Source organism: Protomyctophum parallelum (genome assembly GCF_964188405.1).
Source record: "Protomyctophum parallelum genome assembly, chromosome: 12".
NCBI lineage: Eukaryota > Metazoa > Chordata > Actinopteri > Myctophiformes > Myctophidae > Protomyctophum > Protomyctophum parallelum.
Genome location: NC_139712.1, coordinates 35,210,126 through 35,222,691, shown reverse-complemented (window position 1 = coordinate 35,222,691; position 12,566 = coordinate 35,210,126). Strand labels below are relative to the sequence as shown.

The 12,566-nt window shown below is 43.2% G+C and overlaps 1 protein-coding gene across 3 annotated transcripts in view; it reads left to right on the top strand.

Annotated features, from left to right (window-relative positions):
- The window catches only part of LOC310868140 (putative ferric-chelate reductase 1), a 31,294-nt gene extending 18,728 nt beyond the window's left edge, over positions 1-12,566 (top strand). The window contains exons 11-15 of one of the 3 annotated variants that reach the window (XM_083778403.1): positions 10,630-10,721; positions 10,875-10,933; positions 11,244-11,381; positions 11,889-11,929; positions 12,430-12,566. In XM_083778403.1, coding sequence (XP_083634529.1) covers positions 10,630-10,721; positions 10,875-10,933; positions 11,244-11,381; positions 11,889-11,929; positions 12,430-12,519 — 420 coding nt within the window. In that variant the 3' untranslated portion in view covers positions 12,520-12,566. Of the gene's footprint in view, positions 1-10,629; positions 10,744-10,874; positions 10,934-11,243; positions 11,382-11,888; positions 11,930-12,429 lie in introns of those variants that run through there. The other 2 variants (XM_083778404.1, XM_083778405.1) reach the window with 2 other exon arrangements.

The window sequence follows — 12,566 nt, the reverse complement described above, 5'->3', positions numbered from 1 at the left end:
ATGTAAAATGTCCCTTTGTCTTCATGTTCTCAACAATAATACTGTATGTTGTGATTAAACTGAAAGTATAACCAACCACATGTAGCTTATTCAATTACTGTTCACCTTATCAAAGTGAAACCATTACAGTAAACACACAACTCAATGATTATCATTTCTTATAATACCATGCTTTTAAATTATTTACTGGTAGCAACTTATTTAAAATGGAGCCTTACCAAGGGGGATGCCTCAAAGAACAATGCTGGACTGCTCTTGCAGTAAATGGAAAAGAAAGTAAAAAGATCGTTTTTTCACTGTGTTCACAGTGGGAGAAAAAACGTTTTTTGTATTTTTTTCTCTAAAAGTGTCTTTCTTCATAAACCTTCTGATTCTGTTCAATCAAAGTGATTTCTCAATCAAATATCTCTTAATCTTTTTTAGAATGAAATGTTTTCAATAATACAATCCACAGCAGCTCTCTGGCTGACACAGCAGAAAAACAAACATGTCCCTCCACTTCCTTGTCTAGAAGGAAACAACCAGCTGCCTGATTGGCTAACTCAGCCAACTCACAGCAAGCAGAATTCTCATTGGCTTACAAAACTCCCCATGTTTAGAGTGACTTCTGCTCCAACCACTCCATTATCTTGGAGTCACATAAATTAACCCCTGCAATGCCAGTTCAGTTATTGTGCTGACACTGGGTTTAGATTATGTTGGTTTGTTTCATCACATACTTAAGTCACTTTTAAATATGTTATCCTATTTATTTGTCACTGAATAAATTATTTTAATGATACCGATTAATAATGTTTGCATCATTTAACCCTGGGTTACACCCTCCCCCCCTTAAAGTAATGCACGTCCCGTTGCATCTATATAACTGACAGGGATCAGTGGGGCAAAGTGGGGGGTGACTACTGGCAGGATGTGGCCCATTCTGTAAGGCAGCGACAGCTACTTTGAGACTCTGTAACAATGTCTGAATAACTAAATTGAAAGGGTTCCCCAACTCATGATAGGTTAATCTGTCTGTCTGTGCAGGGTTTTGCCTGAGGGAACGCCTTGTAGTGCCATCCATGTCATCTTGTTGGTTATTTCCCTCCCCTTGATTGCCTTGCGGGATTTTGACGGCAGCTACTCCACTCCTCTCTGGTGTCTCGTCTTCCTCACTCTCAGATACATGCAAGTGGATGGGTAGAGTCTCATCCATTAGGTTTGAAATGTCTTCTGGGTGTCTGATCACAGATCTCTGTCCTGATGCTGTGTCAGGTGAGTCTCCGCTGTCATCATTTAGATCAAGTGATCTTCCGCTTGCAGGTTTGACCTGAGGTAAGTTCTGTCTTTCAGGTTCCACTTCAGGTAACTTCTCTCTTTCAGGTCCCACTTCAGGTAGGTTCTCTCTTTCCTCTCTTCCAGGTTCCACTTCAGGTAAGTTCTCCCATTCAGGTCCCACTTCAGGTAGGTTCTCTCTTTCAGGGTCCACTTCAGGTAGGTTCTCTCTTTCAGGTTCAGCACGAGCAGGGTGCAGCTCAACCTGAGTAAATGCAGTGTGCAGTGTATTATGTGTTTGCTGATTCCTCACCGACTGAACCAGTTCAGTGTTTGATCGGATTCTAGTATCAAACGCCACTGTCCTTCTGTGTGAGTCGGGATAGACTTCATCGTCCTCGGAATCAAATAGTTCTCCTGTGTCCTCGGGTTCATTAGTATTCTCAATACGAGAACTCCGTGTCCGAGGCCGATGAACGGTCTTTGACACATCTGGTTCAATGGGAATGACCAAAGGTAGGAATCCGCAGGGTAATAGCAAGTCACGGTGCAGGGTCCGGAGAGGACCATCTTTACTCTCTGGCCGGACTGCATATACAGGGAGGTCACCGAACCGTTGGACCACCACATACACATCAGTCTCCCACTTGTCGGCTAACTTGTGCTTCCCTCTTATTCGGACGTTCCGCACGAGAACTCGATCACCAGCTTCTAGTGTTGAGTCAACAACTCGTTTGTCAAATCTGCGTTTGTTGCGATCGGCCGTCTTCAAAGCATTCTGAGTGGCAACTTTATAGCTTTCTTCTAAACGACTTCTCAAATCATGTACATACTGAGAATGCGACTTGGGTGGCTTATTGACAGGCAGGCCAAAAGCCAAATCCACTGGTAATCGAGGTTGTCTTCCGAACATCAGCTCATATGGTGAAAACCCAGTCACATCATTTTTCGTACAGTTGTACGCATGTACCAATGGCTTGACGAAATCCTTCCAATGAGCCTTATTCTTGTTTTCCAGAGTGCCCAACATCTGGAGGAGTGTCCTATTAAAACGCTCCACTGGGTTTCCTCTTGGATGGTACGGTGTCGTTCTCGTCTTATAGATACCAGCAAAATGGCACAGTTCTTTGATGGTGCGTGATTCAAAGTCTGGCCCCTGATCACTATGAAGCCTTTCAGGGAACCCATAATGCACCAAGAAGTTGTCCCATAAGCACTTTGCTACGGTCTGTGCTTTCTGATTACGAGTAGGGATCGCAACAGCGTACTTGGTGAAATGGTCCGTGATCACCAATATGTCTTTGGTATTGCTCTGATCGGGTTCCAAAGACAGGAAATCCATGCAAACCAACTCCAAGGGTCTGCTCGTCTTTATATTAACAAGGGGGGCTGATCTCCCCTGAGGAGTCTTTCTACGAACACATCGTTCACATGTCTTTATCTTCTTGTCCACATCCATGGACATCTTTGGCCAATAGAATCTGGATCTCATGAGGTCGAGGGTTCGTTCGGCTCCCAAATGACCCAAGTCGTCATGTAAATTTCTCAATACACCAGGTCTCAGATCAACAGGGAGCGCCAGCTGATATGTCAGATTGCCTTGTTCTTGTCTCCTTCTGTAGAGCACCCCATTTTTCATTTCCAACCGGTTCCATTCTCGCAACCACAGCCCTAAGTCAGGGAGTTCTTTTCTTAGAGTGGGTGAAGGCTTTTCCTTGGACTGAAAGTGCTCTATAACGGCCCTAAGTTCTGGATCTGCGCTCTGTTGCTCGATCAAGTCATCTTCAGAAAGATGCGGAACCATAGGGAGACCATGGTCATCTTCCCATTGGAACCCGGTGGGTAGAACATCAGAGTGGAGTGCAAGCGATTCCACTAAAGTTACAGATGGGTACTGGTGTCCAAGGTCTGCATTGAAATGGTTGACTTGATGTTTTTCACAAATGGCTTTAACTGCCTTTGGAAGAACCACATCAGAATCTTCTGTATCTGCCAAATGGTGAAGAGTGAATTGCTTGATCCTCTCCCTTTCTTTCTGTGACACCAGGTCATCTGTAAGATCACCATGTGGTCGTCGAGAGAGTGCATCAGCATCCTGATTCTGTTTCCCAGCTCTGTACTGGAGTTTGAAGGAGAACGTAGACAAACTTGACAGCCATCTGTAACTTGTGGCGTCTAATTTGGCTGATGTCAGGATGTAAGTTAAGGGGTTACTGTCAGTTATTACTGTGAACTCTGTCCCGTACAGATAGTCACTAAATTTGGTAGTAACAGCCCATTTTAGTGCTAAAAATTCGAGTTTATGAGCAGGATATTTGGCTTCGCTCTTTGTCAGCCCCCTGCTCGCAAAAGCTATGGCTCTTTTCTTCCCATCCTGCTCTTGGTATAATGCTGCACCCAATCCAATAGTGCTGGCGTCTGTGTGCAGTATGTACGGACGTTTGGGATCTGCAAACCCCAAGACAGGAGCAGATGTGAGTTTCTCAATAAGTGTCTCGAAAGCTTGTTGACATGTCGGTGTCCATCTGCCGCCAAAAGGCTCTTTGGGATCAAGGTACTGACCACTTTTCTCCTTTTCTTTTCTGCAGCTCTTCCTGAGAGGGGGATATCCTGTTGTAAGGTCATTTAGAGGTCTTGTGATCTTGGAATAATCTTGAACAAATCTCCGATAATATCCTGAGAAACCAAGAAAGGATTTCAAGTCTTTGAGGTTCTTCGGCCTTGGCCAGGTTTTTAGGGTTTCGATTTTCTCCGGATTTGTCTCAACTCCATACTGGGACACGATGTGACCCAGGTATTTAACCGATGTCTGGAAAAACCTGCATTTTTCCGGAGCGAGTTTCAGTCCGTACTCTTTCAAACGTTGAAGAACTTGCAGCAGTCGGGATTCATGTTCCTCTAGGGTGTCGGAGAAGACTATAAGGTCATCAATGAAGACCAATACTTCTTTCCTGTTGAGATTTCCCATACACCTCTCCATCAATCTTTGAAAGGAGCTGGGCGCATTCGTAATTCCTTGTGGCATCCTATTAAATTCCCAGAACCCAAGAGGGCACACAAATGCAGTTTTCTGCTTATCGGACTCTTCCATCTCGATCTGATAGTAGCCCGACTTCAGGTCGAGGACGGAGAACCACTTTGAGCCGGTCAACACTGAGAAAACTTCTTCCAGATTGGGTAAGGCATATGCATCTTTTATAGTCTGGGAATTCAGTTTCCTGAAATCGATGCACAGGCGGACTGAATTGTTCTTCTTTCGAACCACAACTATAGGTGACGCAAAGGGGGATTCGGATTCACGAATTATGCCAGCTGCTAGCAGTTCTTGAATGTGTTTCCTTACGGCGTCAACATCATGAGGGTGAATAGGCCTGGCTCTATGCTTGAAGGGGGTCACATCGCTGAGTTTGATGTGATGCTTCACCTTATCCGTATGACCAAATTCAAGGTCATTTTGGGCGAACACTTCAGGCATGGAGTTCAGCTGTTCTGTTATTCTGTCCTTCCATTTGGATGGTAAGGGAGAATCGCCAAAATCAAATGTCATCCTGGGATCGGTAGGCTCTCTCTGTGTGTCACTGGAGTTACTTGAATCTGTGAGGGGCTTCTTCTCCATCACTTGCTGGATAACATGCAGCTCAGCTACAATGGTCTGTGGGGGAATCACTATGTCATCTTTTGTCTCATTCTTGAGCAGAATTGGTAGTTGGCATAGACGTCTAGCAGGTAAAGTGTGTAAGCAGCTAGCCACCAGCAATCCACGGGGCAGGGAGGACTTTGATGGTGGCTCTACAGTGACCCATTTCTCCGTGTGGACACCCTTAACATGGAGCAATCCCTCGAAGACCACTGTGTGGCCTGCTGGCACAACCTCAGGTGTGTTTCCTTTGACCTTCACCCATCCCAGGGTACCAGTACATGTCTTCTGTCTCATTTCAAGAACCTTGAGAACTGCTTGGTAGCCGGGAAAACTTGCCTGGGGGTGGCAAATGTTCTTCTGCACATAACTGGAGTAAAGGACATCTAAGCAGTTAGTACCAATGAGAACCTGTGGTGCACTAGTCATATCTGGAACCACAAGTGCCAACGTAGACACTGTAGTTTTGTTCCCCAAAAACTCCTTGGGAAACGTCACTCTTAGATCCACGTATCCAATGTAAGGCACACCCTGTCCATTTGCTCCTTCGACTTCCAACAGGTCCTTTAGCGATTTCATGGAATGGTTTGATAGATGGCTCTCATAGAACGACTGGGGAATCGTTGTGACTTGAGACCCGGTGTCCAACAAGCAGTTTACTTGTTTTCCTTCAACAATAATTTGGGCTGTGCTCTTCATTCCCACTAGCCCCTTTGGGAGTTTGATTGGCGACTCCTCACTTTGGACGCACTTGTTGTTCACTTGTTCAGTTTTTCTAGGACGTGTTTCTTTTCTTTCAGTCACTGTTTGCCCTTCAACAGAGACTCTTAGTAGTTTAAACGATCCCATTCCAGTTGCCTTTCTTTGCACAGATGCCTCTTTTGTTCAACTAGTTCAGGATTTGGTTCATTCTCACAGCTAGGCACGATATGCCCATCTTCTCCACAACGGAAACAGTACCAGGGGCGGGGTCTATTAGAGGTAGCTCCGCCAAATCGTTGCTGCTCTGCTGTTCTCTGGTCAGTGGGTCGGGATCCCGCTTTGATTACAGGCTCTTTTGAGCGTGCTTTCCTCCCCGTTTGCTGGTCCTGCACGTTCAGTTTGGTCATTTGAGTTTGGAGCTGTGCAATCTGTCTCTTCAGTGCATTGAATTCAACTGCAGAGTCGTCGATGGTGACGTCTGGGGTAGTTGGTTTCATGACAGCAAGTTGAGCTTTCATCTCAGTGACTTGTCGCCTCAGTGCATTTATCTCATCTGCTTCAGGGTGGTTGGTCTTGATCTTTGGTTGAGATGGTGTCTGTATCACTGCAACTTGTGATTGAAGGTCAGCGATTTGTCTCTTCAAATTGTCAGTCTCGTCAGCAGCAGCATCCGAACCATCACAGGGGTAAATAGTTTGGCGGTGTGCTACTGTTCGTAATTTCGAAGCACCCTGAGCTTGCTTGTGTAAGCCAAGGTGTTTCCTCATGCGATCTTGCTTTGAAGCCTGTCTGTCTTCTTCGGTCCTGATAAGGAACACCAGTTCAGCGAAAGATGGTGTTTTCTTTGTGTGTTCCAGCTGGAGGTCTGTGATCAAGTCATGGTCCCAGCAACCGAAGCAAAATTGCTTCAGAAGACGGTGATTTCGTTCCTGCTCTGAAACACCACCCCTTCTGATTGCTGTGCTCAGGATAACTTGCAATCTGTGTAAGTATTCTGAGGGTTTTTCACGATCATCCTGTAGGGTACTCATGAATTTAAAAAACAAGTCGTCCCCATCTTCCACTGAGCCATAGACTGAATCCAGGAGCTCAAGATATGCTGAAGGTGAAGCTTGAGGGCTAACCTGCTTGATGACATCTGTAGCAGGAGGCAGCAAACTGTCTAAGATTTTCTGGGTTCGATGTAGATCAGAAATAGAAGGATCAGTCATCAGAAATTCAACACCTGTACGCCAGGTGTAGTAGTCTGGTTCATTGTTAGGGCGAGGGATCTTTCCAGAAAAAGCTCGAAGGCGGAACGAGAGTCTCTGGTGTGACATGGCAGAATCATTCTTCACAATGTGTTCAATGACCATCTTTTGAACACTAGGGGGGTTGATATTGCTCATAGTGAGTGCTGGATGGACCATTACAGGAGCGTCAACACTCTCTGCACCTCCTAAACTGTGCTGTGTGACATTTGGGTCAATTCCCTTGGCTGGGTTTTTGGGGTCTAGATCCTCAGGGTTCCTCAATGGAGAAGCATACGGGGAATGTGTGGTTGTGGTCGCTGTGACAAGCTCTTGCTGATTAGAAATGTCACTTGTTTGGCTCTGATCTGTTGACAGTGCTTTTTCTGCAGGTCGGTCCTTACGCCTCATCGAGCCCATCTTGCTTAGCTCATCCTGGAGCACATCTTGAAAGGACCTCCCACTTGCTTCTGCAATATTCTGTAATGCTTCAAGGTAGCACTTGGTGGCGCTACTGCTGTCCTCAGGAGTGTAGACACTTTCTAGAGCACGTATAGTGAAGGTGGCATTTGGGTCACGGGGGCTCGTGAAATCAAAGGGCAGTAGGGGCCTTAGTTCAAGCATGGCGGAGCTTTCATCAAATTCAATAATCACATGGCCGTGAAATTTGGAAACTGTATCATCAATAATCAAGTGGCGTCTAATACGACCATAAGTCACTAACTTTTCCTCAAGCTCTTTGCTCAGATTAGGCTGGGTCGTGCCATTAATAATGACAGAGTTAGGGACGTTTACGTTTTCTGCTTTTACTACATCCATTTTAAAGGTTTGAGGGGACGTTTATCTATTTTGTGGTTTAGTGTGGTGCAATCACTCTCTGTACAAACACGATCTCCCTCCTGGCTAGCTCGCCATAAATTATCTGTAACCCGTGTCTCGTTGGAAGCTAGAGGATCAAAGGATGCATGGGCTAGATAAACAGAAGATTCTAGATTTTCGTTGAGGGAGATGGTTGCTGTTTGTACAACAGAATGAAGCACATCAAGACTCATTTAAATTTCAAAGGTAAGAATAGTTTTTTTTCTGTTTGTTTCTCAATACCTTTTAGTTTTATTTTATTGCATAACAAATGGCTGAACTTGCCAAATTTACCCAAAAATAATAATGTATGAAGAAAATAAAAAAATAAAAACCTGAATGTTCAAATTAGTTTTTATCAACACTCGACACTCTATATTTTACTTCCTCTGGTTCCACTAAGCTGTAGCTAATTATTTCGGTTTGTTAGATATTTTGTGCTGACCTGTTAATGTCCTAGTTTGTTTTGTTTTGTTGTTGAAATGTTAGAGCTAATGTTAGGTAACTACTACTCACTATGGAACCAGGCTCCTATTTTATTTATTTAACTATATAATTTTTTTATCAACCTGAAACCCTTTAAATACCAGAAAAAACAAAAGTGTGACCAGACCTTAATGAAAAGAAAAATGAAACTCTGAATTAAATTCCAAATGTTAAACACCAACGGGATATCAGTCTCTAAACAATGTAAACATTCAAAATGAAACAAATCAAAAATCAATTGAACACCCAATCAAAAAAACAATTAATCTTCTGTTTTCGTTCTTTTTTGTATCTTTCAGTTCGTTCTGCTGGCAACAACTCGAATACTCAGTTCAGTTTGTGTGGTTAGTGTACCACTTGCTGCTGTATCTCAATAGTTTAGTCTTTCAGTGTGAAAAGATGAGCGATGCAACAGCACTTGTCCTACCACCACTGTAGACAAGGCACACTTCAAGGCACAACTATTTCTCCTTCTTTCAGGTTCAGGTGGGTTTCATGGGTAGCTCGCCAGTCTGCATGCTGCTGTAGGAATCCAGGAAGGATGAGCAGGCTGCAGACGAATCCAGGATCCAACTAACAATTCAACTCCAATACAACAAAAAAACCCGGCCTTGAAAACAAAGCCAGAAGACTCATTAGCAGTCTTACTCAAAATAACACCATGTAAAATGTCCCTTTGTCTTCATGTTCTCAACAATAATACTGTATGTTGTGATTAAACTGAAAGTATAACCAACCACATGTAGCTTATTCAATTACTGTTCACCTTATCAAAGTGAAACCATTACAGTAAACACACAACTCAATGATTATCATTTCTTATAATACCATGCTTTTAAATTATTTACTGGTAGCAACTTATTTAAAATGGAGCCTTACCAAGGGGGATGCCTCAAAGAACAATGCTGGACTGCTCTTGCAGTAAATGGAAAAGAAAGTAAAAAGATCGTTTTTTCACTGTGTTCACAGTGGGAGAAAAAACGTTTTTTGTATTTTTTTCTCTAAAAGTGTCTTTCTTCATAAACCTTCTGATTCTGTTCAATCAAAGTGATTTCTCAATCAAATATCTCTTAATCTTTTTTAGAATGAAATGTTTTCAATAATACAATCCACAGCAGCTCTCTGGCTGACACAGCAGAAAAACAAACATGTCCCTCCACTTCCTTGTCTAGAAGGAAACAACCAGCTGCCTGATTGGCTAACTCAGCCAACTCACAGCAAGCAGAATTCTCATTGGCTTACAAAACTCCCCATGTTTAGAGTGACTTCTGCTCCAACCACTCCATTATCTTGGAGTCACATAAATTAACCCCTGCAATGCCAGTTCAGTTATTGTGCTGACACTGGGTTTAGATTATGTTGGTTTGTTTCATCACATACTTAAGTCACTTTTAAATATGTTATCCTATTTATTTGTCACTGAATAAATTATTTTAATGATACCGATTAATAATGTTTGCATCATTTAACCCTGGGTTACACCAGCACTGGCACTTTGGCATGGGGGGGTCAGATCAACATGGAATGAATTCTGTACTGACCATATAAGGAGCATGTCTTGAGTGTACAGGGTTTGATGAGGTCAGATCAACATATGGAATGTCAGAACAGGTCAGCTCCATATATGGATATCTAAGGGTGGTAGCAGGGGCAGTGTCTTGAGTGTACAGGGTTTGATGAGCCTTCATTTCCGGGCCTGTTGAGAACTCTAGTTTTCGCCGGGTGCGGTTGCACTAATAACTTTGGGGCAGGTCTGTCTAGAGTTTGAATGGACAGGTATAAGTCAAACGGGAGACATTGAAGAGGAAGTATGGATGGGGAAGGATCAACATATGGAATGTCAGAACCTGTTCTGACATTCCATATGTTGATCCTTATATCCATATATGGAGATCTAAGGGTTTGATGTTTGAGATCAGATGTAGAGTTGCTGGACAATATTGATGACATCAGGGATCTCCATATATGGGCTTAACTGCGACAGCAGGTCGCATTTACTATGACATCTCAATCTCTGATGTCGTGAGAACATCCACAGCACACAGAACGTAAATGTTACGCGTTGATGAAGTGACGTTAGTTTCACCAGATCTTTCAACGAGGTCGATGTTTCACTGTGAATGCAAAATTCAGCCTGCGTGGACCAAATTAATATAGCTTGATGTGAAATATTCACTGATATCCACAGTTACATTTGCAGATTTTTCTCTCTGTACTTTTTTTTTAATTTATAATTTTTATCCCACAATTTTTTGTAACCCATTTTTCACCCCTGTGTCAATTATCTAATGTGATCCTGGGCTCTACACACCCTCCGCCAACCTGGGGAGAGCAACGGACTTGAACTCATGCTTCCTTCATGCCTGAGTGTCCAAGTTGCTCCTTTACACCTGACAGGTGTCTGTACTTGACTCACATTGTGAGCTTGTAGATATAATTGTATATGTTCTGTATTGTTTGCAGGGGGCTCATTCAGTCTTGGGGTGTCTTGTGATGATTCTATGTTTGCTCCAGCCTGCTGTGGCCGTGTTCCGCTGCACTCCACACCATCACCTGTATGTATGGATAAAAATAAATGTAATTAAATGATTTACACTGTCAGAGTTGACTCAGTAATTTGCTGTGTTATTTGAATGGCTGTGTGTGTGCGTGCGTGTGTGTGCATGCGTGTGTTATTATGCTTAATATTTCTTAATTTTCTTCACCAGGAGGTTTCTGTTTAACTGGTATCATTCTCTGAATGCAGTAGCAATCAAAGGCTTGGCGGGTAAGGAACTGTTGATATTAATAATTTATGTGACACCTCAGTATTCCATTTATGTACTTACAGCGACCCAACCCAACTAAAACAATGTAGTATACAAATAAAACACAAACACAATGGCATGCACACATGGGAGTCAGTTCCATTCACTCTCTTCTACTTTCTGGTCAGTGCCGAGCGTTAATGCTCCAAATCAAAACCAATCGCTCAATCTATATCTATCCATCTATCTAGCCATCACTAAATCTCTCTCTCTCTCTCTCTCTCTCTCTCTCTCTCTCTCTCTCTCTCTCTCATATATTTCATCACACAGTGGCAGCCATATTCACAGGCCTCAAGATGATTGACAGCACAGAGGACAAATGGCTGATGAAGGTGATGGGCGGGTTCGTGGCCTGGGAGGTTTTATTCTACATCCTGTTTGACCTTCACAGCAGGTGGCTGCACAAAGGTAAACACACTACGGTAACCATGACAACACACTCTGTAACGGCAGTAACATGCCGGTACAGAGGTAAACAAATAAAATAATAATGAATGGGAAAACTTGAACCATACAGCTTACTTTGTCTCCAGTTTGAGGCATTTAGTTTCTAATTTAATAAAAATAATGTATTCACATTTTAATTCATTAATTTAATATGAATAAAGTATTAATTAAACTGGATAAAAACTGGATAAAGATGGATTACACCACATTTAAATGCATTACACCAAAACCTGAACCCTAAATGTCCTATTCTGGGGGCAAACATTTGGTAAAAATAGCCGATCGACAACTTGCCAACACGTGGGTTTGCAGTGCTTTGTGAGCTTAAAGATCATCTATTTTGAATCAATTTTAGGATAAAGAGAGTGGACCAAATACAGAGCCAACTCATGTCATGTTATTAAGTGACTAAACAATTTCAGAAATACAGTTTCTATAGCACGTTTGACTCTTCTGTTTCCTCTCTAGATGTTTCCTCTCTAGATACAGAAGAAAGTGACTCTGCAAAGGTAAGACCCAAACACAACAACCAAGCCTGACTGTACAGTAGATCAGTTAGAATTCATAGGTCACCGATTTCAATGTAACGCAACACAGGAACCCCAGCTAGTGTTTTTTGGTCGTCCAACAGTTTCGTAACCACTCTGTGGGAGGAAACAAAGAAAATGCAGATCCAGCGTCGGGGAGCAACCTTATAACTTTATGGGAGCAGCGGCGATAGTGCTGGCACGGTGGAACCTGGCAGTGCGCTGAATGCATGCGCGTTCATTCGCTGGGCGCGCAAGCGCTTTAGTTCTTGATTGTGTTACGCGCATGCAAATCACATGCACGCGCACAATGGGGCCTTTTGATTTTGTGTAGCGCCAGCGCCAGGGCCTTCGGAGGGGTTGATTCAGCACTGCGATCAACAAGCTTTCAGATCGCGTATTTTCACAAGTTTTTTAAAATTTGGGTTAAAACGGCATTCCCAAAGTTCTAATACTCTTGTATTCATTTGTGCTCTTTGCAGGACAGCTTGTATTTGATGGTGTTGGGGCTGTTTTCTCTCGGGAACCTCACCTTCCTCACTGCACTGCTGGTCGGAATCGGGATGTCCTGAAAACGACCACCAAGAGAGAGAGAGAGAGAGAGAGAGAGAGAGAGAGA